This window comes from Haliaeetus albicilla, chromosome Z, assembly GCF_947461875.1.
Source record: "Haliaeetus albicilla chromosome Z, bHalAlb1.1, whole genome shotgun sequence".
Taxonomy (NCBI): Eukaryota; Metazoa; Chordata; class Aves; order Accipitriformes; family Accipitridae; genus Haliaeetus; species Haliaeetus albicilla.
In genome coordinates, this window is record NC_091516.1 from 32,988,286 (window position 1) to 33,015,376 (window position 27,091).

General features: G+C 45.1%; 1 protein-coding gene and 1 long non-coding RNA gene across 2 annotated transcripts; one reads left to right on the forward strand and one right to left on the reverse strand.

Annotated features, from left to right (window-relative positions):
- Positions 1 to 6,961: 6,961 nt before the first annotated feature.
- LOC138683754 (uncharacterized) lies at positions 6,962 to 14,741 on the reverse strand. The gene is made up of 4 exons (XR_011323185.1): positions 14,661 to 14,741; positions 12,007 to 12,091; positions 10,864 to 10,996; positions 6,962 to 7,169 (listed from the first exon to the last, which is right to left on the reverse strand). It is a non-coding gene; the product is annotated as an uncharacterized lncRNA (long non-coding RNA).
- Positions 14,742 to 21,244: 6,503 nt separating this feature from the next.
- CTSL (cathepsin L) lies at positions 21,245 to 26,714 on the forward strand. Its single transcript, XM_069776412.1, has 8 exons — positions 21,245 to 21,353; positions 21,865 to 22,000; positions 22,361 to 22,483; positions 22,569 to 22,724; positions 23,079 to 23,303; positions 24,866 to 25,034; positions 25,383 to 25,500; positions 26,297 to 26,714. The coding sequence occupies exons 2-8, from the start codon at positions 21,875 to 21,877 to the stop codon at positions 26,394 to 26,396; spliced, it is 1,017 nt and encodes a 338-aa protein (XP_069632513.1). The 5' UTR covers positions 21,245 to 21,353; positions 21,865 to 21,874; the 3' UTR covers positions 26,397 to 26,714.
- The last annotated feature ends 377 nt before the right edge of the window (positions 26,715 to 27,091 follow it).

Below are 27,091 nucleotides of genomic sequence, written 5' to 3' on the forward strand. Positions count from 1 at the left end.
ATTCCAGTGTTCATTGGGCTCCACTTTTGCATTCCCAGAAGTGAAGTCAATTTCTCTGCAAGTTCTGGAAACCTCTTGTTTTCAGCAAGTGTTTATCATCTCCATCTCTGGTCTGCATTGTTTTTAGGATGTGGTCTCAATGAAATCTCTAAAAGAAAAGTTTTCCCCAACAGAGAATCATAACCTTTGGCAACAAGTTTCTACTCATATGAGCTACTAATAGAGACTGCCGCCGACTGTTACTTTGACTGGTTAGTGAAGTAACATGCAAATTGTTTCTGTCATTAGAAGAATTAGTTTCAAAACCTGATAGAAAAACCTCCTTTAATCCACTATCAATCTGAAGCCACAAGTCTGTTATGCATCTACATAGTAACTACCACAGCAGAGTCATGACTTCTGTATGCCTCTGCATAATAGATAAAAATCAGGGCTACCCTCCCTAACGGGTCTTTAGAGTCGTGAAGATCCATGTATATGCAGTAAGCATGAAGCTTGCAGTTCCTTCTACGGGTGGTCAGACCTACAAGGACTGCTTATGCCACTGCAACCTTATTCTTAATATCCACCAAGCCCAGAGCCACGTTTTGCGTAAGCTGAAGCCAAGATTTCCATTTGTAGCTTGGAGGAACTGACCTGCAGACCTGGTCTCAGTCCTACTCAAGGGCTTATGTTTCTCTGCCTCTCCTTTTACTCCTGTTATCTGCCCACAACTCCAGGTTTATCCAGCTGAGGTGAGCCTCAAAAAGTGTGCAAACAGTGCTAATGATGATTTTGAGAAGCTGTAAGATCAGGTGCAAGTTAGGTCATTTCAGTTGCAACACAAGCTGTTTTTGTTCTCTTTTCTGCAACTTCCAGTTTTAAAAAAAATCTGCCAAGTAAAGTCATTTGTCTTTTTCAAATCTAGGAAACAAAATTAAGTCTGGAAAGCTTGTAGTGTAAGTGATTGGGGCTATATACTGAAATAGGACTATTAAGAAATTGGGCTGGAATTGCGCATTGGAAACATTGTCCAAGAGCACTGTCTCGCGCGCCAAATGAGAATCGGACTTCTCTCTCCTCTGCTCGGTAGAAATGTTTCCTGTCTTTGCCCAGCAGAATACTTTATGCCGTGGTCCAGAGGGTGCTTCCCAACACTTAAAAATCCTAGCTGGAGCTGTACTGTGTAGGTGCACGTTTCTGTAATTCAGACAAGGCCTCCATTAGCACTGCCAACAACAGCAACTTCTTGACATGCTCTGATGCCATCAGGCAGGGTGTGGAGCTAGGTTATTAAACTGCCTCTGCCACTTAGTTTTCATCTGACACATGCTTAATTGTGAGGATGTCCTTCCTCTTGTTAGTGTTTGAATCAGTCCAACTGTTGATGAGAGGTGTTGTCCAAATCGTGTCACGGTAAAAATTATTTACAGCCACAATACTGTAGTATTATGGTAGAGCCAAGTTCAGACTCTCAATATGTTGTCTCCTCACGTTTCCCAGCATTAGCCAGGAATGGCACCATCTTATTCCTGATGGGCAGAGATGCGGTAGTTGGTGTGGCCAAGGGACTGTCCTGGACTCCCCAGTGGAGAGACAAGGACTGCAGTATAAGCCATAAGGGGGGGGGGGGGGGGGGGCAGGGGAGGGGAGAGAGACTTTATTCAATGTTCTCTGTCGTCTCCAGGTATTTCTATTAATTATGTGGAAAGGGGGCTGATGATTAAAGTAGAATGGGAATGTGAAAAATAAGGCAATGTGTGAAATCAGTGGCTTCTCAACCTTGCGAAATGGTTGGGGATGTTACATACTAGTAGCTGTTGATCAAAGGTGCAGTGTTCAGATGCCGAGGACTGAAATTAGAGTGTAGGGTCAAAAAAAGGTTGGTGTTCTTGCATGAAGAACAAATTTCACAAGCTATCTGGTTTTGCTATAAGACAAATAGTTACAGTCCTTCCTTCTGACTTTAAGTCCATTGGGGCACCAAATTTCAGGGACAGTTTCAAATCTAGGGCACCAGATATGCTCCTCCTAACCTCTGCTATCTGAAGCCTAACTGTGATTGCCAGCTCCAAGGATCCAAGTAAATAAAACATTTTGGGGAATAATTAAGTGTTGAAATAGCCAGACTAGAAAACATATCTATGGCATTCACCTTTGCAAAACATCTACACTGCTTTCTGTAGGGAGCAGAGACAGTTTTAAATGGCAGCAGGAGGCAGTGACAAATCCTCTGCATTACTCCCCATGATGCAGGCAGGGTCTTGGGAGAGGGAGACCCTGGTTCATCCATAGTCCTGGTAAACAAGGCACCTGGGAAATAAGATTAACCACTCTTTCTAAAGCCAGCCAATGTTCCTGTAAGGGTTCCTGGAGAGCCCTGTACATCCAGTTCTGGCAGAGCCCCTTCACAGAGATTGCAAGAGGGAGTCCAGTTCTACCAGCTTAGTAAGTGCTGTCTTCAGCTTTATCTAACCTCTCTTAGAAAAGAAGTATGATAGAGGTTAGTGGGAAACAGTAAACAAAACTAAGCATGCAGCAGCTAACGTAACTATGTGTTTGGGGCAGAGAGAGAGGAACAGGTGCTCTTTTGGCCGACAGCCACAGTTCAAAGCCTTAGTACATATATTTTGGTCAGGAGACTGCTGGCAGCTGATCAGCAAATCTGTCCAAGGCTGACATCTCTTATTTGCAGGGTAGTTGGTGTGTGCGGGTACATGTGTGTTTATAACTACACTCAGGACAGCTGAGAGGGGTTAGATACCCTGTTGCAGCAACTTCTGTGTTTCTGACATTTTGCTCTTTCTTGTTCTTACCTTTAATCCAGAATATTTTTTGCAACAATGGAGAGAGATAAACAGAGAGTTTGTATGTATGTGTTAGGGTAGGTGAATTTGATGCTGGCTGGCCTGAATCCCTGCTCAGCTTGACACAGAAGAGACTTTAACCAAGTTCTGCAATATCTCAGGCCAGCACTCTAATCTTGACACTGTAAGATTTGATGGTCCATTTTCCCAAGTATCTTGAGCTAATCTAAAGCTATGTTGTGCTGAAAGGGGAAAAGCTGTCCTCTCCACTGTTGCTTTGCAGTCTTTTGGGCTTGCACTAGTACCTGGCATGCTCAGCCAGTTCGTCTCACTGATCCAGCAGGAAGCTATCACTTTGTTTTGAAGGCTCTGTCTGCAGCCCAGTGAGCTTGCTGCTACAGCTTAGAGAAGGAATGAGAATTCACAGGAGAGGGAAGGGCCAGAATGCCTTTTTTCAGCAGTAATGCTGGTTCAAATCAACCTAAACTGCTTGGTAAACCACACCCATAAATAGTTTCAAACCCTGTAAAGATTTGACTTCAGTATTTGTTTTAGCTAAAAGCATTTCCACAAGCTCTGGTAAAACTCTGTTCAGATGTCAGTGGCCCTTGGCAGAAAAGACACTTAAAAAAGATCAAGGTAAACTAAAACAGTCCTTCACCCGCTTCTAGGGAACCAGCATCTATCCCAAATCCAGAAACACTGGCAAATACGAGATGGTAGAGCTTGTACCCTGGGGGATGTTTAACCAGGAAAGCCAGCCCTGAGCACCAGTTACATCTGCTCTGCTGTGGAGGAGAGGGCAGCACGGCAAATGCATTACTGTGGGATTGAGCCCTCCTGACTCATGGCCATCCCTGAAGTACTAGGAATTGCAAATTGGTTTACTCCTGTTAGAAAATGAACAGCGACAGCCATAGCCCTTTCCTTCTCTCCTCAAGCTCTTTCTGGGTACAGCTTATTCTGGTCCAGCTGGTGATGAAGGCAAGGTTAGTACTGAAGCAAAAAAAAGGGAGTTTGCTTTACTCTCTGCCTGCGCCACAGGATTCCTGTGGCATTGCTGAAGTCAGGATTCCATCCTTGACTCAGCCCTCTGCGGTGTGGAAGCAGATAATAGTACTGCCCTGGCTGCAGGGGCTGGGCTGAGGCTCAGCACAGGGAATGTTTCTGAAACTGATTGAAGTCTTAGTGCCACAAGAGCTCTACACCTTCAGATGACTGTTGTTTTTGCTAAACTCCTTAGAGCTGTACAGGGCATGCTGTGGTCCTACAGCACTGTCACAGAGGTGTAGACACGTGCCATACCACCCTAGCTGAATAGGACCTGGGCATTACATGCTGCAACAAAACAAACACTAGGAGGAGACAGGCTAGCTGGAGATACGGATGGAAAGACACAGAACGTGAAGAAGAAATGCGGTACTACTTGCCATTAAACATTTCTGAGTAGAACTCATCTGTGTGTCATCTGACCCCTTTCATCTCTTTCATTATACCTAGCAGATATTTTTAGTCTATTGGCATTTGGATATGTTGCTTTCCTTTCAGTAAGAAAAGAAGGGGAAAAAAACTCTGATTTTACAGATATGCAGCAGCTGCTGTAAATGCTGCTTCTTAAACTAACATAATGAGCAAATTGAATTAAAAATCAAAATGTTGTTAAAAAGCAAGGCTCAATCTTCTGTTTCTTGCACACTAAATATTACTGGTGGTTTCAAGACCTGAGTCTAAGTCATTCTACCTGGGGAAGCATTAAAAAATCAAACCAACAAACCATGCTGATTCTGTAAGTGAATCAGAAAGCACTTTCCCTAGTATTTTAACAAATGCTGATGGGTTTAAAGGATGCTCTGTGATCCTGCTTCTGGAGAATGGTGTTCATTTAACCTGTTCATTCTTCACCCTCAAAGCAAACAGGGATTGCCATGCTGTGGCTCACACATGGCCCTGGTCATCTGCAGGGGCCATGCTCCAGGACCAGCCTTCCCAGGAAGGCACCACCCAGAGAGCTAGAGGAGAGGACAACTTGGTCCCCAGCCCCAGGTCAGGTGTGACCAAGGATCACAGTATTGCTTTTGGACGGCGGGTTTCCCAGGTGTTGCAGCTGGATACCAGACTCTGGAGTATAACAGCTAAGCTGTAACCGTAGATTAGGATGAACTTTTCTCTGAGTGGTCCATGTTTCCCCACTACAGAAGTTGCAGCACCTCTCCTCTGGCCCCTCGACCCTGCTTGCAGGGTCTTGTGTAACAGCATCAGCTACAGACATACCAATGATGCAGCCTCCTCCCGGCTCTCCCTGCCTCGTGATGTTTTCTGCATTGGGTCTAGCTGATAGGGAAGATTTGCAGATTGGGGAGGTCACGCTGCATGTGAATGGAAGAGGATGTCCCTTTGTGCAATTTCCAGAATGTCTGTGTCTCTAATTAGTCTGGATATGCAATAAAAGGGAGTACAGAAAGGTATTGGTAATTCTATTTACCTGTAAGTTTTGTCTTTTGTTTACTAGGTATGGAAAAACTAATTAATTTAGCAGGGCTTTGGGAATCTGTATTTGTGAATTATTTCCCTCTTCATGTACAAAGCAAATGTAAGGCCCCATCAAAATAAATAAGTAGGAAGGACTGGGCTGTGCTGTGGTGAAAAGCTGTTAAGTTTAGGACAGGGAACGGATCTGTCATTTCTTCAGGTGTGGATAACACCGGCTTTCATGCACCCGCTTCTGAAGTGCAGAGGTACAACTTTTACCTTTCCAGTGGTAAAAAAAAAATGCACTGGCTAGGATTTGAGATACATTTGCATTGACTCTGAAGATACAAAGTCATCCTCCTTGTCTGAAAAGAAAATTAAAATAAACAGAAATTCCTTCAAGTGAAAAAATAAAGACAGGTGAGAAGGGAAAAATGTCAGCAAGGAGGTTTCCCACAGGAAGCAGTTCTTCCAGGCTTTTGGATAGGCATTTGTCTATTTGAACAAACTGCTTTTTTCTTTCTTTTTTTTTTCCCCCTAAGTGTTTAAGGGTGTTTTGTTTAAACTGTTCAAAACTAGCCCCAGTGGCTGAGTACAGGGAAAAACCAACAAAAGAACATATGTAGAGCTAAGCAGAGGAGTCATCCAACCAGTCTGTGTGAAGATTCTTTCAAGTATTTACTGCACTTTCAAGTACTTTAAGCACCTGTAGGAAAAAAACACTGAACAGCCTTCAAGACTGAACTGAGAAATCCTTATGTTGAAGATTTTGTTGGAAGCAAAGATCTTCTTGGAGGAAATAATCTGTGGACACGTCATTTCCTGATCTCATTTTCCCCTGGTAATATAGGCAGTAAGCCAGTTATTTTCACTAACCAGACAGTTAGCAATAGTCTTAGGGCAGGAGTAGGAGCACAGTCCCATATTCTGAAGCCTCCGTGCTGTGTTTCTGTAAAGAAACAGGAGCCTGACTTTTTGGTTCCCCCAGAAGGGCTGTTTTTCTAGTCTTATCACATGCAGCTCCTACAGGTGCCCACTGGAATTTGATGAGTTTTTAAAAGCAGATACCCAAGCTGCCTTCCGACAGCATCAGCAACCAGGCATACAAAGCAGTGACCATCTCTGACCTCATCCTGGCTGTAGCAGTTCACTTATCAGCAGCACTGAGAGAATAACACACATGTCTCTCTGTAAGGAGGCTGCCAGTAGGTGCCTGGAGCCTACGGACAGAGAGGCAGGCACCATTGCTGGCAATCTAGCACAGAGACAGATAAGAAAGTTCAGATTTGACATCAGGGAGGAGTGGGAGGTGGTGTAGGGAACTTTCTGAGGCCATCCTCAAAGAGCTCTGATGTAGTATGATACATGCCAGCTAAGAGTTCCTTGTAATTGCAATTACCACATAAAAGAGAAGAGACACTGCAAGTGAATACAGAGCGATATGCAACTGTACGAACCCCTGTTTGTTGTGAGTCAGTTATAAGCAAGCTGCACCTTGCAGTGGGAAGATGCTCCAGCCACCACTTACACAAGCGCTACTCTAAGTTAGCGCAGTCCCAGAGCCAAGAACAGCTTTGATGCTTGCTTTCTCATTCTCAAATGTCAGAACAGTATTTACTGCTGCTTCTATCCCAAAAGTCACCCAGACTAAAACTGCAGGTGCTGCACTTCAGTATGAATCATAGCGTAAATATCACCACAGTCACTGCTTGTCACAAACAGGTTTATTTCAAAATGCCCATTGCAACATTCCTCCTTTGTTTGGCTGTTTTACAATCCTTCCTCAACTCCTGTCAGCACACTTGCTGTTGGGAGGTGAGAGAGATGGTCTTGTTTTGCCCCCCATCACCCTTGGAAGCACAATCTATTCAATTCACCTGTGAAAGGAGGTGAGGGGTCTCTCATCTGACCATTCTGTAAGACAAACAAATGTGGTCATTTCACATGGTCAGGGTTTTTTGCAACATAACCACATATCTATGACATCTCATTTCCTGCATAGCCTGTATGCGATGCATTCTGGTAAAGTAAGGGGAGGTGTCTGGTGCAGGGAGACACTCGAATGCACTGCTGCACTGGCTTACGTCTCTGCATGGTGACACTGGATTGCACAACCCCCAAACCACAGAGCACAACATGCCCTGACCCCATCTCCTCCCCACGCTCACCTCCTGTCTGTCTGTGCAGAGGCTCTGTAGAGGTACAGAGGCCATGGCAGCGGTAGCTCTGTGCCTGAATAGGAGGGACGTATCTCTCATCAGAGGATCTATAGCCCTTCCACTGCCCCTTTGCAACCTTGTGCCTTCAGACTGTTGGCTAGCACAAGAATCTGGTAAACAAGAGCACAAATCAAAGAGCAAAGTTGTGACCTATTTAATGGGAAAAAGACTACGTCGACCCAAGATACTGGCAAAACTTGTTTAATTGCTATAGCTGCTAGCCAAGTAAGCCATGTGTGGACACACGTGTTTGAAGTCACCATGCTAGCAGGGCTGCGGTGCAACACGCTTAAACATCTCTGTAAATGCTTGGCTGGACGAGAATGTATCTAGGCACATGCTACTTCTGCAGCAGCAAAAAGAGTCTGGGAGTTGTTTCATCTTTCAAAGGGAAAGCATAATGCCTGCCTTTGCCCAGCGCTCTGGGTGCTGCATCCATCTGTGTTAGTGGGTGTGAATTTACCCCATTCTGCTCAGGCTCCATACTGAAGAAGGCCCTATAGAGGAGACAGTGCTCCGCTGCCTCATGCTGTCCTTTCAGTTACCGTCTCCAAGTGGATAGATAGCTGCGCTTTTCTGTCAGGGGAAACAACTTGACAAGAAGGAAAGCAAGAGTTTGCAGGGATGTTTACAGCACAGGGGATGGCTTCTTTAGCCAAAGACGGGAAAAAAAACAACCCAAACCAACACATCTAGTCCAGCCTAAGGAAGCTCAGAAGAAATCAAGTTCTTCAAGTGACAAAAGAAAGCTCTACAGAGGCTGTAGGACAAGAAAGCATATAAAGCAAGGCTCAAAGACAAGTGAAAAAAAAGGCTCTAACAAGGTCTGTATAAAACAGGAGCCTTGATCTGCGCTCACCCCGCCGGTTTCCATGTACAACTAATGTGACTGCTAATCTCATCTGTGAGTGGTACTGCTTCATCAACTCTGCCTAAAGAAAATCCTCAGCTCATGATACTCAAAGCCTTCTCCTCCCCACATGTAAGTGCAAATAATCTCTGAGGGAAGAACACCAGGAGGGTTTGGAAGAGAATGAGAAGCATCCCTCTAGCATGAAACACATTGTGCACAAACAGCAACACCACCACCATTAACTCACCATGTTCAAGCCCTAAGTTTGGATTCTTTGGACACTGGATGTATATAGCTATGAAATACTGCTGTAACTTCCACAGGTTAGAACAAAACACTAATGATCCTTATACTCTGCATTGCAGAGTAGCACCCACAAAAACTGCTGCATGAACTTCACAGCAGCTTTGGGGCAGGGAGAAAATTTCTTCTCACCAGCTCCACTTGGCCTCAATAGTGTACAATTTGCTTACACAACTCTTAGAAACTTGCTAATTTCTCAAGTTATGTGTCAAAAATGTCAGGTTACTTTCCACTGAGTCCTCTGAGAAATACCATCTTAAATTATACACTCTTCAAAACACACTTTCTTCAGTAAGACCGCATATGTGTGCCCTATAATTATTTTTTATTTTATAGTCTTCATGAAATTTAGTGCTACAGTGCTGAAAAAAACCTGAGGCACTGCATTACAAGTGGATAAAAGACTTGGTGTTATCAGCTATTCCCTGAGCAAAAAGTATTAATTCTGCCATCCCACTGAAACAGACAATTTAGCTGTTTAGGCCTCCACCCAGCAAACATTTAAAAGTGTGTGTGTAGTTTATTCATGTGAGCAAATTCACAGAGTTACATTAAATCACCTCTGTGGATAATATTACAGGACATGGTTTTTCACTGTCTTCAGAACTGTGATGGCTGGAGGTTCATGCCAAGTGTTTTAGAAGTGGCATCTATAGAAACAGGAAAGTGTTCTATTTTTAAAATTCATATTAAATAATGGATTCCTCATGCAAAATTAGTGCTTTTAGTGCTGATCCTTTCAATCTAACTGCTTTTCTAAGATGTTTGCTTAGAAAAATTATTGATGTTTATTATCATTGTTGGTTTCTGCTACTGATGAGAAATACATTGTCACATCATACTTGGCAGTCTCAGGGTGTTCAATCTTTACAGGGATTTCACTTACCCAGAAGACTTTACATAATCAAAACCAGTCAAACAGAAAAGCAAAACTCATCCTGCCTTTGCGTCCTCCTTTGTCTGCAGTCTGCCTGCTTGCAGTGCAAAGGCTTGATCTTCCTAGCCAAGGACACTGCACTGCCCTTTTGCTTCAACACACTTCAGTTTTTTTAGAAAAGAAGTGCAGGCAGGAATGTGTTCCCTCTTGCTCTTCATAGCTATGATTCATCATTTCAAAAATTTGTCTGTCTTCAGTACAGAGGTAGCTATAGGATCTTCTGCAAGTAAATGAGAGAACCAGCTGTGGAGACAGCTGGGCAACATGGATGGCAAAAAAAAGTGGTGGGAGGGCAGAACCAATGAGTTGTCATTATCGTTGCATCCCTCTTTTGTCTCCTGTTCCTCCTTTCCTCTCTGTACCTCTTCCCATCCCCACTGAGCAAGAGAGAGCTGTGTTACTGATAGTCTGGAGCTGTACATGCTCAGACGGGGGAGCACCAGCAGCTGCTGAGCACTGTTTTGTGGCAGCTGTGGTCTACCTGGCTTTCCCCAGCGGACGCTCTGGTTTGGTTTTCGTCTCTCCTACCAAACTGCTGCCTTCCAGGCAACTTGAAGATTTCTCCTCCCTTTCACACCTGACTTGCAATGGCTGATGTGCTCAAAAGATACAGGAGAAGGGAAATAGAGATATGGATGATATGATGCCCTAGATCTCTTATTCTTAGGGGAAAAAACCCAGAAGGTACTGATGGTCTGACCAAGGGAGCAGGAGCAGGGCAAGCATGAATCTCACCATTTATTCTGCCTTGCTTACCTAGCAAAACTCTTACTGCCACTCTTTGAGCTCAGCCTACTTAAGGAGGCAGGGTAAGGCGCTGTGTGCTTCAGTATGATTCACATGAAACTGAGTATTTTCTTGTCTTTCTAAAACAGGAAAACGGAAAAAGCTAGTTGTGCTGTATTTCTGCTTGCACTCCCTGTTGATAAGAAGCCCCTGCTTCATGGCACACTCAGCAATTTAGTAAGAAAAACACTAGGGTCAGTAACTTCAAAAAGCTATTTGAGAAATGTGACATAACCCTGGCTGTTCCCAGAACCCGTGGGAGGGAGGTACAAAACGGAAACGCAGGGGAAAACAACAGGCAACAGGCAGGTGAATTACGCAGGTACACAACTGCAAGTACATAACTGAAGGTGGGGATAAGATTGTCCAGGGTCTTGAGGATAAAATTGTTTTCTTATGATATATCTCACCTACTTAGCATTCATAAAGAACCACCCACAGGGCCACTATCTGCAGTCTTATCAGAAAAAAAAACCACTGCACACTGCAGCTTGGTTTCTATGAATGTACCTTTGCCGTAGTATGTGAGAACAAGTAGCGAGCATCCTCCACAATTCCTCTGCTTGAGGAGGAGAACAGCAACAATTCAGCCAAGACCTTACTGGACCATGGTATTTCCAGTCTGTTGTTTTCCCCTCCAGGCCTGTAGTGAATTCAGCATGTAGAATTACGTCTAAGCTGATGAATTACACACCCAGTTGATGAATTCTTGTAGTCTTTCCAGTGTTTTGCAAGAAACAAACGGTTCTGGGACTTTTTCAAAGAAAATACTAACATTTTTATCTTAAAAAAAAAAAAAAAGAAAAGAAAAAGGAAAAATCAGCTTGAGAATTGGCTTTCGTCTTCTGCCCCCAAAGTTTAGGCAGCCCTGCAGTGACACATATGCTGCTTTGTCAGCCTAAGGAATTTGTCTCTGCAGCCAGGCTTTAGCCGAAAACATACAATGTGCATTAACAGAGTATCTATGGTGGCTACTGCCCTCCACTTCTCTCAAAGAATAGCAATAAGGTAAGGCTGACACTTAATGAAAATTAATTTTACAGAGTGAATGGTCTTGCTGATAAAGGTTGGGGGCAGGAGGGAAGAAGAGCTTATTTTTGCTCTTTTTTGTTTTGAAGAAGTTGAGGCATAAATGTGCACTATAAAGGACTATGAACTGACCTGATGGGTGGAAGAGAAAAAGCCAGGGAAAACGTTAAGAAATCCCATGTATTCTACTTAAGCCAACTATCAGCCGCTTCTGGCAACTCTGTCCTTTTGTTTGTCTTCCTTTTCACTCTGCATGAGGAGCTGTCAGCACACAACCTTTGTCACATGAGGAAAGGTTGAGAGAAAGACCACTGGTGGCAGAGGGGCCCGCAGCTGAGGAAGTGGACTTCTACCTGGCCGAGGTTACCACAGGAGGAGCAAACAACCTCAGTGGCACTGGGTTTGTACAAAATCATCTGCAAGGCACAAAATTCTCCCCGAGCCCAGGTGAAAAGGGCACGTTACGGCCAGAGCTAAAACATGCAGACATACCCATCCTAGCCATTCTGGCATCATTTAAAAACATGTGCGTACTGATTCCTGTTTAAAAGCAAACCTGGAAAGTCAGCCAGTTATCTGAGTCTGATTTTTCCAAACTATCTTTTAAAGAAAATCTGTACCTACCAGCCTTTGTTTGATAGTTCTTTAGGTGTTGATTTAATGTTTTCAGTCCCCTTCAGGCAAAGCAGGCAACTGAAGACTAGAATACCTGGAAATGGACAACGTTTTATACATAGTTTTTAAATGTAGCCAAATACAAAAAGAAGCATGAGCTAGTCTCAGCTGGATTTTGCCACTTCTGCTTGGCTTGCCTTTTAGCGAGAAGTAAAGAAGAGAAGGGGAAAACAGCTTCCTATGTGGAATTAGAAATCTTTCTAGCCAGCTCAACCAAGTTTAATCCAGTATTTGATTAGAGAATTCTGTAGTTTTAATTTCAACTACTGCTTCAGGGGAGAAATTTTGTATACTATTATGAAGGAGCATTTTAATTTAAATGATCGTAGTATACTAAATGCAGAACAACACTAAAGCATGATTTTCCATTAATAGTTTACCCTTCTTTCTAGGCATTTTCATGTACATTCCGTGAATGGTTTAGGACAGAACAAATTCAGCCCATTGAACAATACATGAAACAATGTGTGTGATGTTATATTTGAGTTACAGATATATTATTTCATGAAACAATTATTGGTAATGCAAAAAAAACCCCCAACAAACCCACCCCAAACCGATTCCAAAAATACTCTTCTTGCCAGGAAAAAAGAATAATTAGAAAAATATTTTAACACTTACATTTATATTTACCACTGTACATACAGTCAAAATAGTCACAAAATAAGGTTTTATAGGTAAACTCTAGACTGCTAGTGTGGAGAATCTTCTGTAGGTTTCTTCCTTTCTTTCCCCCTTCCTTCCTTTCTGTCTGTCTCCATTGGAGTGTTTGGGGATTAAGCTTTTGCAGCCAGATTGGGAATGTACCTAGTCCTAGATCCAAGTGTCAGGACTGAGGGCCTGTGTAAATTTGCCTTGAAACCTGCAGCAAAGAAAGCCTCTGTCAGCAGAGATGGTAGCTGGAGCAGCCTGTGTTCACCCAGGCAAACTCTTTCCCACGGTGGGGAGGAGGGACACATCAGCCAGTGGCTCCTGTGCCCCCCCCGCAGCGTGGCTGCCCCAGCCTTTGCCAACTAAAGGAAGCGGAAGGGAGCCCAGACTGTTCTCCCTTAAACACAGCCTGTGTTTTGAACAGTTATTCGTCTAGTCAAACACAAAATCCTTAAAAAAAAGTTAACTGGGGGAGAGGAAACAGCCAGCGCTGTGTTTGGATTGCAGTGTGTGCTCAGCTGTCTGCCTTTCATGCTAATGGGAGGCATTTGGGACCACTATCAGGGGGCAGGGGAGCAGAAGGCAGCCCAGGCATGCAGCATCAGAGCAGCCCCTGGGCAAAGGGGTTCCATCACCACCTTACCAGCGATGGGCAAAGGTCAAATTTTTGCATTAAATCATGAGTAATGAGTTGGTTGTGAGCCAGGGTGTAAAACAGCTCATTTGGCTGATACCTGAGTCTCTGACTTCCAGCAGTACTGCTCGGGGAGGGAAGAATCCACGAGTAAAGGACACTGCCGTGTGAACGATGAGGCTTGGACTTGAGCAGGCCCAAATATTAGGCAGCTGGGCCGCAGTCCAGCATGGCTGTATGCTACCATAGGCACCACAGTGATCACCCCATGACAGCCCACTTTCCTAGCACTGTGTGACCACACACCAAGAGATCACCTACTATAAGAGCAGAGGAAGACTCGGGATGAGAAGTGATCATATGAATGTTGTGTCAGTCATGAACTGTGCTCTTCTGCAAGCCTAAGGGTAAGGTCCAGTGAAATCCTTGTGGATGTTCCCATATGGAGCAAGAGGAAATTGCATAAGCTTATAGCTACTCATGAGACAAGTCAGAGAAGCAGCGTTCAGCCCTCAGCTCTGCTGCTGCTGCACTATGTACGGCCTTGTCATGGAGTCATCAAGACACCACTGCAATGTGAAACAGCATCCCAAAATACCTTGTTTCATGCTGGCCACTAACTAAACCAGCTTCATCTTGCATCTAGATGAACGTCGCTTTGCACACTCTCACCTTCAGTGCCCCCTGAGGAACCAGCACAGAAGTCCTTTTCCTTCTGCTGTGCTATCCTGAAGCTTCAGGGTGTACTTTTCAGATGCTCCACGGGTTGAGGGTGATCAAAGAGGGAGAGATCAAAAGAAACTCTGCTCTACTGATAGTGAGAAGATTCCAATCAAGCCGGTCCTTGGTGGCCAGAAAGGCCCTATAAAAGACCTGGTGTAGTGTGTGTCTGCCACAGTGATTAAACAATTATTAAAGTATTTGAAAGGATTATGTAAATCGGACAGCAATTATCAGCATCCTGGCAACTGGGCTGAGTATGCTTCAACTGGCTCTCAGAGCCAGGCAAGGCAATGCGTATTGCACTGATCTATATCACGTCTGTTCACGTTCCCAAAATGAGCTAACCCTTGCATTTATTTTGCTTAGCAGAAGAGGGAAAAAAGACGCATTATGATTTACCACGGCCAACCTCTGCATTGAAGAGCCTAGAGTGATCTATCCACGGCTCGCTCATTTGATTCCAGTGGCCGCAATGGTGTGGTACTGCTTCTTTTTGCTTCAGTCTTCCCATTTGTAAAGTGGGAATAACAGGAATTTTAAGTCACCACTGCTCTTACCCAAAAAGCACATGCATGAGTCTCTTTTTCCTCTTAACCTGATTTTCAGGAAAACAAACTTTAAACCAGTATTTGATTGTTTCAGTTGCCTCTCTCCTCTTCTGCAAGCAGCTTTTGTTTAACCATTCCTCACATGATCTGTTAATGAAGCCCAGCCTGTAACTTCCAAGTTTAAAAATAATTCCTCACATCACTCACAGTCTCTAACCTTATCATGGGAAATGCTTTCCAGCATGTCAGCTTGCCCTTTAGACGCCACTGCTCCAAGAACAACAACGGACAGACAAACAGGTTTTTCTTTCATGCTCTGCAACTGTTTACAACAGCTTGCAGAAGCACAAGCATTGCACTTGAGCACTTAAAGATTTGTACTTCTCTGAGCTTTATTACTGCTTCCGTTTCAAAACAGAAATGTTGGATCATTGTTTTTTTAAATTAAAATGTGATTTCAAATATTAAATAGTATATGAAATATGCCCCAAAGCCGCCTTTGAATTCTGTTAAAATGCCTTTACTGTGATCTCTAGAGTAGAGATGGGCAGTAAAAAATTCATCTCGGTCAGAGGAACTTTACAATACAGACAGGATTTGCAACTTCCAAGTTATTACAATAAAATTTTAAATTAAGGGAGTCAGGAAATAGTAACTACTTTTGTATAAAAATTGAAAAAAAATATCCTTTTAGTATGAGGGAAAAAAACCCACCAAAGTCCTTTAAATTTTAGAGAAGTGTCAATATAATGTGGAAATTATTCTATATTTGTGAACTTCTGCATCACCAGTTTAATATGATGCTTCCCCACATCCTCCCACTATTTCCCCAGGTAAGCCTTTAAAATCACAAATCTCCCCAGACTCAGAAATTACTCTCTGACAGAACTCAGGAGGAGACACTGAGTAAAGAATGAGGAATCAATCAAATTGAGGTTCGAAATCAAATCAATCAAGTTGAGATACGTGAGTTACACCGTGGTCGTATGACTCAGGACTCAGTATTTAGCCTCCCTAAAAAAAATACAAGTCAAGGTAAAAGAAAAAAGAAACCAAAACAACTCATTTTTTCCACGCATACAAAAATAACTTCATCAGGAAACCTCACAGGAAAATAATACTGCTTTTTGGGAAACCCTAACCCTGAATCAGTGTCAATACTTAGGACCCCCACCCAGTCTTTCTTGCAAAGCAAGCAGTCCCTTGCATCATTTCCCAACTCCTGTGACCAGGTAAGACATTGAGATGCAAACGAAGTCGCCTTTGCCTCGTGGGCCAGCAGAGAAGCTGGAATGCAGTTTCTTATCTGGCCCTTGGGTGAGGAAATGATGGCTCTGGGCGATCACAAGACCGCTGAAAACAATGAGGTGTTTCAGAAGGGTTGTGTCACTGCTCCCCAGCCATCTCCCAGGTCTTCAGAAAACTCTCAGAACCCTATCTATGTTCCCTTGAAGCAGATGCTGCTTCCTTTTCTAACCTAATAATGATGCAACTAACTTCATTACGGGTGCTCCAGCTGAAGCACAGTTTGAACCTTTTTTTTTTCTTACCACGGAGAATCCAAAACAAAGATTCTTAAGTGGGTACTTATGAACGTCGTTAACGCTAGAGGGACATTATAAACTCCAGAGCCACCTCAGATCTTCGGTGAGGAATGCCCAGGTTGGGGAGGAAGGCTGGTTACTTTTCATGGAGCTGCAAGGAAGAAGGGAAACTGCTCATGCTTTTTTGGTAGCCTTTTTACCAGCCATGTTCAAATCAAGTTAGGTAAAAAAGTATCTGCAGTTCCTAAAACTTTTATGTAACTGGCACTAAAAATAAGTCTTAAAGTGAGTAGCATTTCTTAAGATGGCATGGGGATATCTGTTCTGCAATTGTCTTCTCACAACCTCCTAGCTTTCTGAAACAGTCACTCTGGTGTTGGAAGTTCACTGTGCTTTTTTTCCGTAAGCAGAATCTTTACCGCAAAATAGAAGAAAAACATGATTATGTTTCTGAAAAGAAAGTCGACCTGTTTCTTTTAAGTTTCATTTTCCTAAACACAAATATGACCCTGGCATTTCTTACACATAAACCAGATTCTGGCACGTAAAATCAGCACAGTGCTCACTGCAATATACCTGTGCTTTTCTAAACGGGATCAATGTTTGGCTAAACAGAAGCACATGAGATTGGATTTTTTTTATTTTTTTTTTGGTAAATCTGATAAAGATTGGTCGGTGAAAGCTTGCTATGAAATACAGTAATTTGCATTTGAGAGCAGAGAACACTCTAAGATATACCTTGACTAAGACCATGCTGCTGTAGAAGTCCATTCTTAAGTCATGGTGCAGTAAGCTAAAATGATAGAAACCAGATTTAAGCCAGAGGACTTTAAGCTGGTATAAACAAACATGTTCACAGTCATAGCTTTTTAAGTAAGCCAGTCCAGCTTTTTTTTATTCCAAGAATGAAGATCCTGAATTTAGTCTTCATAGTAATAATGCAAAAATCGATGTTTACCTAAATAAAATGTCCTTCCTTTGCTGTTTGGATAAATGGCATCCAAACAAACCACTTACTTTTACTTCAGTAAGGATCATGGCACTTGGGTTACCTTGAGATAGCTGGTCTGTGGGAGCTGCTGGTGTGCACACTCTTGTCACAGTTAAGTGTGACATAGCTTATTCTGTTTACATTGCACAGATATTTTTGATACACTGTCAGCCTGCTGTAGCTTTGCAACTCAACTACCATTACAAAGGAGCTTTGCTTTTCTGATTTCTGGGTCTTTTCTTGGCAGATACAGGTTGGCCCTTTCCTCTGCACATTTGTACTAGTAGAACAAAGAAGAAAAAGCGTTTAAAAGTACAAAACAAGTTTCGGAAATCCTGGGTTCAAATAAGTAGAGCGGTTCCAGAGGGGGAGGATTGTGCTGGACACCTGGGATGTGCAGTGGCAGCTGAGTTCATGTTGATGAGATGCTTCCCTGGAGATCAATGCAGAGTTCACCCCTCCAACTGGAAAGGCAACACACCGCTATGCGTGTTCTTGAGACTATTGAGAAATGCATGGCCTCTGTCATCTGGTAACTTGTAGGGCCAGATAAGCTACAGGGTGGCTGGCAATCTTTTGGCTGTTGCAATGAAAACATGACCAGTTATTAAAAGGTGTTGTTCCTGCATCTTGGAAGAGTGGTATGCCTTTGGCAAAATAGTTGGAGTTTCACATATATAGAGCTCCTCAAAAGCTGGGGTTTTTTTCAAAGCAATTTGGAAAGTTACCCTCCAAAAAGGAGAGATTCAATTTAATGGACGAGGGTCTTCTTCCTTCAAAGTTTTGATCTTTAGGTTATTGCAGAAAGGACTGTGACTACTGCGATTAGCGTGGCTATCTAGGTCTCCTCTGGACCAGATGGCATGACTTCAGTTGAGCTTTTAAGCAGAGGGACTGAAGGAGCTCTTGACTTCACCCCTTCTCTCTGCTCACCTGGAAGGAGTGCTTTGCACACAAGACCCCCACGCAGCTGCTAGTCCCCACAGAGATGTTTTCAATAGAGCAAAGACTGCTGTGGCTGGTGTGACTGCAGCAGAGTGTCACAAGGTTGCACAGTTTGATGGAAAGCGATTTCTAGCAGTACCTGCCCAGTTACTACCTCTAACTGCTGCCACTGACCCTCTGTTCACTTCAACAGACCACTACCATGCTGGGCTTGCAGTTTGGCACGTGAACACATCATGGTGCACAGACAGTAGCAGTAGGAACAGTGCTGGGACAGAGGGATGTCTAGTAGCTGTGCACTATGGCATTTTTAACTTGGCTGAAATCGTGAACAGTCTCTGCAGCATGGCTGGCAGTCTTCACATTGATGACAAGATAATACAACTCTCGGAGAGGAAATGTTTGTCCAGGAGTTGGGAGGTAGTCCTAGGCCAGCTTCCTATCACAGGTTTCTAAATGGCACTCTTGCGATGACCAGGTTCTGACCATAGCTGTTGCCGTGCTGACTTCCCTTGCATATGCTTATGTTTCTGCACCTGGGCTCCCAGGTTTCCTTCCCAAAATACCTGGGGAACTGATATGTCCATGCAACAGTTATGACTCAGTGCAAGCTGAAGTCAATGTGCTGAAAGTATTCCTGTCTCCTTCAAGAATTTCAACAAATTCTCAGTTAAGATTTCCTTGTGTATGGTATGTATGGTAGTTAAATAAACTTGTAGGGTGAACTTACCTTCTTAGTAAAAATGGTGTCTGGCCATTGTGTGTGGGTACACGCACTAAGAGCATTCACAAGAAGAGGCAATGCACTGGTATCACATGTTAGCTGACTACACGGTAACTTCCCCAAAGAGACAGGACCTCATACCATCTGGAAAAGCATTGGTTTCTCTTGGCGCATCTCAGGGCACATTACAGAGCAGTAGACATGTGATTTATGGTGCAAGACCTTCTGTAATTTTGACCTTACCTCCTGTCATGCCAGCTAGACATCTTGCCCTTCTTGAAAATAAGTCCTTGTCCATAGTTCATTGAGAACTTAACTGTAGCCTTTAAATGATTAGTTGATACCAGATACAATTGCAGAAACAAAGCTAACCTAAACAGGACTAAGAAGTCCCATTGCACAGAAAAATATCAGCAAAAAGCTGTTGAGTAAAAACTTTTCAAATCTTGCACAACTCAAAAAAACCCAACCAAAAAACCCAACTATGAGTTAGTCAAACTATACGAAGTTCATCTAACTCTCCCGAGGTATTTACTTGTGAATTGGTTAGGTAGTGAAAAGTTTCATGCTGGAAAGATACAGACACATAGTCTTACTCAGTGCATGCATTTTAATTTTCCTTTACAAATAAGGAAATGGGTCATTTTTCTTAGAAAAGGCTGGTCTTGAAACTGTTGTTTGACAACTGGAAATACGAATGGTTGAACAGAACACACAAGGATATCTAGCTTAATTTTTCAACACCCCCCCCCCCAATTATTCAAACTTGTGCAATGTTGATTGTTGCTGTGTATGTCACACTCTTTTTCTTCCTTTCAGAAGATGTTTCCATGATGACTGGTCAGTCAGCCACTAGCCATGTAACACCTTAAGGCAAAACAATAACTTTCAGAAATTTCAGCCACAAACACCACTAGAAATTTGATAACACAGCTTTGCTAAACAAGTAAATATTAAACCGATGAGCAAGTAATTCCTAAAAATTGTAATGCATCCAGTGTGCCTTTGTTGCAGTCCTGTTTTGAAGGGAGTCCTTTCCATGTTTTACATTCCTGCTCAAAGTGGCATGGCTGCATGTGTATAAACCATGCTGATAGATCAGTCCTGAGTGTTTACGTGCAAGCTTTCACTTAAGTAAGTAGTTTAGCGTTAAAATACCTTCTTTTCTCAGAGGTTTTACGAGGCTCGGCTCGCTTATGATTACTTAACTAACCAAGAAGCACCATTGTGGGGTGTATTTACACATTTTTTGTGGAATCAGGACACTAGTTCGGTGGCAGAAGACTCGCACGGGTGCTTTGAAAAGACAGGACAACCCCTCCAAGTTCTTTTTATGTATTTGGCCCTGTGGCGCTTCCTTGGGCCAAAGACCGCTCTGGGATAATCTGGGTAAGGAAACATGCATCGCTTGTTGTAACAACACACTGCGTGTCTTAAGGCATCAAAAAAGGGAGAAGCACGTATCATATGATTTCTTCCTTTTTGCTGTTGTGCAACAGTCTACAAACCCTGTTTTTCACTCTAAATACATGCTTTCAAGTTCGCAAGCTAAAGCCTTCGGCAACGCCAGCTTCACAACAGTTTAAGGGGGAACCTTGCACAGGTCTTGCAGTTATCCTACTACTAGAGGCACGTTCCCTCTAAAAAACCAAAGCCTGCCTGCGGCTGGTTAGATGCGGGCCAAATCCACGTGTAAACCTTTTAGTGTCTCACCAGCGCTGCAGCTCTCGGTGTCACAAGCAGTGTTTTCCAGTAGACGGTGCGGGGTGCTGCGCACATGAACACTAGCCACGCTGGCGGTGAAAACACCAGAGACTCACTCTCACCAGGCTCGGGTCCGAAGGCAGGGAAAAGCAGTTTGGGGGCATTAAATCAGGAGGGAGTACAAAGGGCTTCCCTGGAAACCTTCCTCGTACCGGCGCAACCGCCGCGCCGCTGGGGCCCTGCCCGGGGGAGGGAGATGCCGCCTCGCACCTGCCCGGTGCCAGCCTGAGGGAAGTTTCCCTTCCAGCCGTGCCTAACAAAACCCGCGGCAGCGGCTCTCCCGGCGGGCAGCTGGCTTGCGGCACGGCCTGCCGCCCCCCGCCGAGCGGGCACGGGGTGCCCAGGCACGCACTCCCGCCCGGCCGGCCGCTGGGCGCCCGGGGGCGGACGGCACGGCACGGCACGGCAGCCGCCTCACCGAGCCGGCCCCAGCGACAGCCACCGGTGGGGCGGCAACACGGGGACGGGGCTGGGTCGGCTACCGCGAGCGCCTCGCCATTTTTTCTCCAGACTTCGGTTTTCTTTAGTCTGGCAGCTGCCAGCCCCCCCGCCCCCCGCCCCGAGGCCTCTCGCCCCGGCGCAGACCCCCGGCCTCGGCCGCGGCCCGGGCCCCCGCGGGCGGGGCGGCGCGGCGCGGCGCGGCGGGGCGAGGCGAGGCCCGGCGCGGCCGCCAATCGGCGCGGCGGGGCGGGCACGGCGGCGGCGGGTATAAGGAGGGCCGCGGGGCCCGAGGGCGGCCGGGCCGGGGGACGCGCTGCGGGGGCCGAGCGAGGTGAGCGGGGCAGGGCAGGGCGCGGGCTGCGAGGCAGCGCGTCGAGGCAGCGCGTCCCGCGGGCCTCGGCTCTGTCCTCGTCCCGCGGCGGGGCGGCTCCCGGCGGGAAGGGGTCGCCGTTCCGGCCGCTGCCCCGCGAGGCTCCTGGCCTCGCCGCCCCAGCTTGTTTACAGCCGCGGCCGAGGGCCCCGCTCCCCGGATGGGGGCGGGCAGAGGCCGGGTCAGTTCGTGGGGCCTGCGGGAAACGCTCGGCGGGGGTGGGGGGGCGGCCGGCCGGCCTCCCTCCCTCCCTCCCTGCGCGTCCGCCCGGAGGACTTCGTTCGGGGTCCGCGGCTTAGCTTTTTCCCCTCCCGTGACCGGCTTGCGAAGCAGCCGGGGGACACGCGGTGCGTCGGCGAACGGGCTCGTTTCGGGCCCGGCATCGCCCTCCGCGCTCAGGGCTGTGAGGCAGAGGGCGGCCGGCCTGCCGGCGCGCTGCTCTGCCTGACGGCCGCTCCTCCGTTCCCGGCAGATCCGCCAGCATGAGCCTGCGTCTGACCGCCCTCAGCCTCTGCCTGGGACTGGCCTTCGGTGCTCCGAGAGTGGACCCCGAGCTGGACGGCCACTGGCAGCTGTGGAAGTCGTGGCACAGCAAGGACTACCATGAGGTGAGCGCCCGGCGATGCGCCCTCAGCGCGGCGAGCCCCCGGTGCGCTCCGCCGGGCCCTGCCCGCTGAGTCACCTCTGCTTTGTCTTACGGCGGGCCGTGCTCCGCGCTGGGGAGGGATCACGACCCCCCTCTTCCCCGGTCCCCTTGCCGCGTCGGTGCGTCGACACAGCTGGTCTGTGCTCTTCGGTTTTGTTACGGGGGTGGCGGCGAGAAGACCTTCTCCTGCACGGCGTTCGGGCTTCCCGTTCGAGTAGTCTGCGCTTGCCCGAGTAGGCAGGCCGTAACAAAGCGCATTTTCGTGCCAGTGAACTTTTGTGTGAACAGCCTCCTTGAAGCATGTTGTTTTCTGGCCCCTCAGAGAGAGGAAAGCTGGAGGAGAGTGGTGTGGGAGAAGAATCTGAAAATGATTGAGCTCCATAATCTGGATCACACGCTAGGAAAACACAGCTACAAGTTGGGAATGAATCAGTTTGGTGACATGGTATGTCTAGTATTGAGGCGTGAAACGCAGTTCTAAACAGCGGTGCGTAATAGATGGTGACTACGTGTCTTGAATTTTTCTTCAGACAACCGAGGAGTTCAGACAGCTGATGAATGGCTATGCACACAAGAAGTCAGAAAGGAAGTACAGGGGATCCCAGTTTCTTGAGCCCAGCTTCCTGGAAGCGCCGCGATCAGTAGACTGGAGAGAGAAGGGATATGTAACTCCAGTTAAAGACCAGGTATTCTCTGATGGTGGATATTTACCCAGTTACAGGTCCAGTTTCCTGAATGCTACCTCAGCTTCCATAGAGGAAAAACACTTTGGACTTCTTTAACGAAGCCTAGTCCAAGCTTACTAAATTAAGTGCCATTTTGATAAAACTGCTGTACCCCTTTAGGACCTTTCAGGAGTTCTGTACTAAATGTCCAAGAACTCAAAAGGTTTGTAGTATCTTCATCTGTATGTGCTAGAATTCTGAAACTGAAGTTGGTCTTGCGGCCTTTGCATTTTTCATGTTTAGATCAGTGGTAAGGGAACTGTAATTGCCTAATCTGTCCGCATTTGTAACTTGTAATTTCGTTTCTTGCTTCAGGGTCAGTGTGGCTCTTGCTGGGCATTCAGCACAACAGGAGCTCTTGAAGGGCAGCACTTCAGAAAAACGGGCAGACTTGTTTCGCTGAGTGAACAGAATCTGGTGGACTGTTCTCGCCCTGAAGGGAATCAAGGCTGCAATGGTGGTCTCATGGACCAGGCTTTCCAGTATGTGCAGGATAATGGGGGAATTGATTCAGAGGAATCATACCCGTATACTGCAAAGGTAAGTCTAATAGCTGAACTTGTATTGCAGGTGTTACGTCTTTTGTGTCGACAAACTGTGTTGGGGAAGCTCATACCTGGAAAGGAAGATGTCTAAGTAGTAATCAGTACATCAGTTCTTCCTGTTGCATCTTTCCTAAGAAAACTAGAATGACTGCTAGCCCCAGTAGGCATCACATACTGCACTGGTCTCTGAGGTCAAAATCTTACCAGACCAGTTGGAAAAACTAGAGCAAATATTATTTTTATTCCTCCCTGTCATTGCTGCCCTCCTGTTGGACATCATGCCTTATCTTGGTCGAAACACCAAACCAGGACCCAGCCCTTGTCAACGGTGCTGCTTAATCGTGGGGGTGCAATTTGGCTTCCCATAACTGAGATATTATGAAGTTGCTACCCATAGACCAGCTAGTTCTTGCAGCTAACACGATTTGGTTTTTAACAATAGTGGTTGGCAGTGCTTTATTTAAGTTCTGCTTCTGGACAACATGCGCAAAAATGCAGATAATGAGCAGACTTTTAAAATAACTCTAATGATCTACCAAAAGTTAAACAGACAGGAGAGGACAAAAGAGCAGTAGTAAATTGTGGTATTACTTGAGAGCCCATGGTTTGGGCTTTTCACCACTTGTGAGTTCTGCTCACTATAGAGCATCTTTCCTTGCAGCTTATTTTGTGTTGACTGAATGTGCAATAGCACTGCCATTTGTTGTGAGCAACATGGAAGCCTTTGGATTTGAGTTTCTGTTCACCTGTATCCCTGTAATCTCAATTTTTTCCTGATCTTGGCTCTTCCAGAGATCCCAGTTGGTTATAGGAAGTGCTGAACTTGCTGAGTACAGTAAACAACTGAGGTGTACTCTGTGTTCCTTTAGTTGAGAGGAGGCAACTTAAGCACTAACCTTACCACACAGGTAAGGGTGGGATGTGCTTACTTCAATCTGTTTCAATTTTACATGGCCTGACTTCCAAACTAGGCCTGCCTCCTGATGTAAATGCCTGTGGCACTAACAGCTCAGGCTTTATTGTAAAAAAAAAAAAGTGAAGAAGCACAAAATACATGAAAGCTGTATGTAAGGTCATGTAATACAAATGACTAACTTTCAAATCATTCTGTACAGTTTTTCAAACTATGACAGACTAAAATTTGTGAATTTTAAGTGCTTGCTCAATGAGCGGTTTCTGGATTGCTTTGTAATTAATGAATACTTGGTGGTCTTCCAGTGCCCATTAATGCACTCTGGGCTTCTTTCCTCCCTGAAAAGAGATTTGTCCTCCCCACCAAAGAAGGCAGGGTTCCAGGATGTGATGGTGCTTTGCATCCCAGTAAAACTTTCCTTTTGGGCTCCACTGTCCTTTGGTTTTTCTGTACCTTTGAGAAACTCAAAAGCAGCTTCTGTGTTCTCCCTCTGCTCTTCTCCTTTCAATGCACTGCTGAGGCAATTGGATCCTCTTCAGTCCCTTGTTTTCAAGGCAGCAAAGTCACAGAATGTCTGGTAGTTCCTGTGCTCACCTGTGTGTTAAGTGGAGAACTATGTAATAACTAGGGCTTTCTTTATTTAGGATGATGAAGACTGTCGCTACAAGGCAGAGTACAATGCTGCTAATGACACTGGCTTTGTTGACATCCCTCAAGGACATGAAAGAGCTCTCATGAAAGCAGTAGCAGCTGTGGGTCCAGTGTCTGTTGCTATTGATGCAGGCCACTCTTCATTCCAGTTCTATCAGTCAGGTGGGGATTTGTTAGCAACTTGCATGCAGAGAACTCTTTTTTTTTTTTTTTGGATACTCGGTATTCATTACCATTCAGTTTAATAGGTGAAAAAACTCCAACTATGGTCTTGTGACATAGGGCTCAATCAGGAGTCCTTTTAATTCTAGTCCAGGTTCTCCATGCTTTGTATTTCTCTTGCATATGTGTGTACTTGTCCTCCAGTTTCTGCCATGATACACTTAAGACTCCTTTCTCTGACTCTCAAGAGGCTGTGCAACATTTAATTTGAAATACACAAAGCTTCTGGTGAGGGAGAAGGGTTTCCTGCAGATGAACTTGTTCATGTGTGAACTTATGCCTCTGCAGGTATCTACTATGAACCAGAGTGTAGCAGTGAAGACCTGGACCATGGTGTTCTGGTTGTAGGTTATGGCTTTGAGGGGGAAGATGTAGATGGGAAGAAATATTGGATTGTTAAGAACAGGTAAGATCTCTCTCTGTGCCTTGTACCCTTTGGGGGTAGGGGAGAAGGGAAGGTAGTTTGTCACTTGCAGTAGGAGATGGGAAGACAGCAGTGATGAAAATCTGCGTGTGGAAAATCTGGAGACTGTTCTCAGATTGTATTGTATGACAAAAGTTAAACCTGACTCATGCTGCTGGCAGCCTAATAAAGTAGGCCCAAAGCAGCAAACTCATCCTCCTGCTTTTTCAGCTAATTCAAGGAAGCTCAGCACTGGAACAGCCCATGAAGATACTAGATGTTAAAGTGGTAGAGAAGAGGGAAGCAGGAGGAAACCAGGTTGTGGGGGTGTAATGGATTTTTTTGGAACCAGAGCACTGCTCACTTGTGTGAAATGGGGTAACACGAACTTTAAAGATGGAGTTACCTCCTAGGTTGGAGGGAAAACAATAAATGCCAAAGGGCATGTCACATGAGCTTGTCTCATGTTCTCGGCATTACTGGGGCACCACCCTCATGCTGCTTGCAGTCTTGGTCTTCCTCTAAAGTTGGCTGGGAGCAGTGTCTGAGCTTCAGGCATTTGTAATCGAGGATTGCACATCAAGGTCTCCACCTAGTGAGAGGATGACTGCACCCTTTATTTCTATGAGCTTGGGGTACCTCTCCTGTAACATGCACTTAATTGCTGGAAAGCACTTTAGTTTGGCTGCAGCTATCTTGGTTTTTCTCCACAAATGTGGAAGGCAGCAGTTTACCTGGGAAGGGGAGGTAAATAAGTCTTTTCTGAACATGAAAACAAACCCTTTACTTCTGTTTTCAGCTGGGGTGAGAAGTGGGGTGACAAAGGATATATCTACATGGCCAAGGACAGGAAGAACCACTGTGGAATAGCAACAGCTGCTAGCTATCCACTTGTATAATTTGAAGACTGAACATTTCAGTGAATGAGGGGTTTTAAACTGGATGACCAAACCCATGCTCACACATGTGGTAGACTTGTATCCTTCAAAAGTCAACTTGATTTTTTTAAAGCTTTTGAAGTATGTTTTACATGTTGGCAACATGCCACTTGTTTTAAATTAATGTAAATGTTGGTATGTAAACAGCTTGTAATATTGCTGGCTTTTAACTCTTAATCTAATAGATTCTTCTTTGTATTTTTTTCCTTTTTTTAAATTGCAATGTGCCCAAAGGTTTACTTTTTAAATAAACACTTGAATTCCAGTGTGTACAGATGACTTGGCTTTTTGGTCTGCATTTTTTCCACTTGGGACTTTTATCAAACAGGCATTTATAAACTGAAGCCTGTATGCATGCCTCTTCATCAGTTACTAAAATGCAGTCCTAGCTGGGAATGGCTAACAGCTGTTATAAAATGGAGTGTAGTATTTGTAACAACTTATTTAAAAAGGGGAGTGGAAAAATATCTTAACTAAAAAAGAAGTGACTGAAGATCTGACCCTTATTCTTTGAAACTACTTGCCCCCCGGAATGTGTCTGTAAATGAATTTTGGCTTAGTATTGCCTCTGGGTCGCGGGACTGTCTCTGGTTCTTTGTATTTCAAAACAAAGGTCTTCAATCTTGTCATGTCCTGCATGCAGCATCTGATCTTCA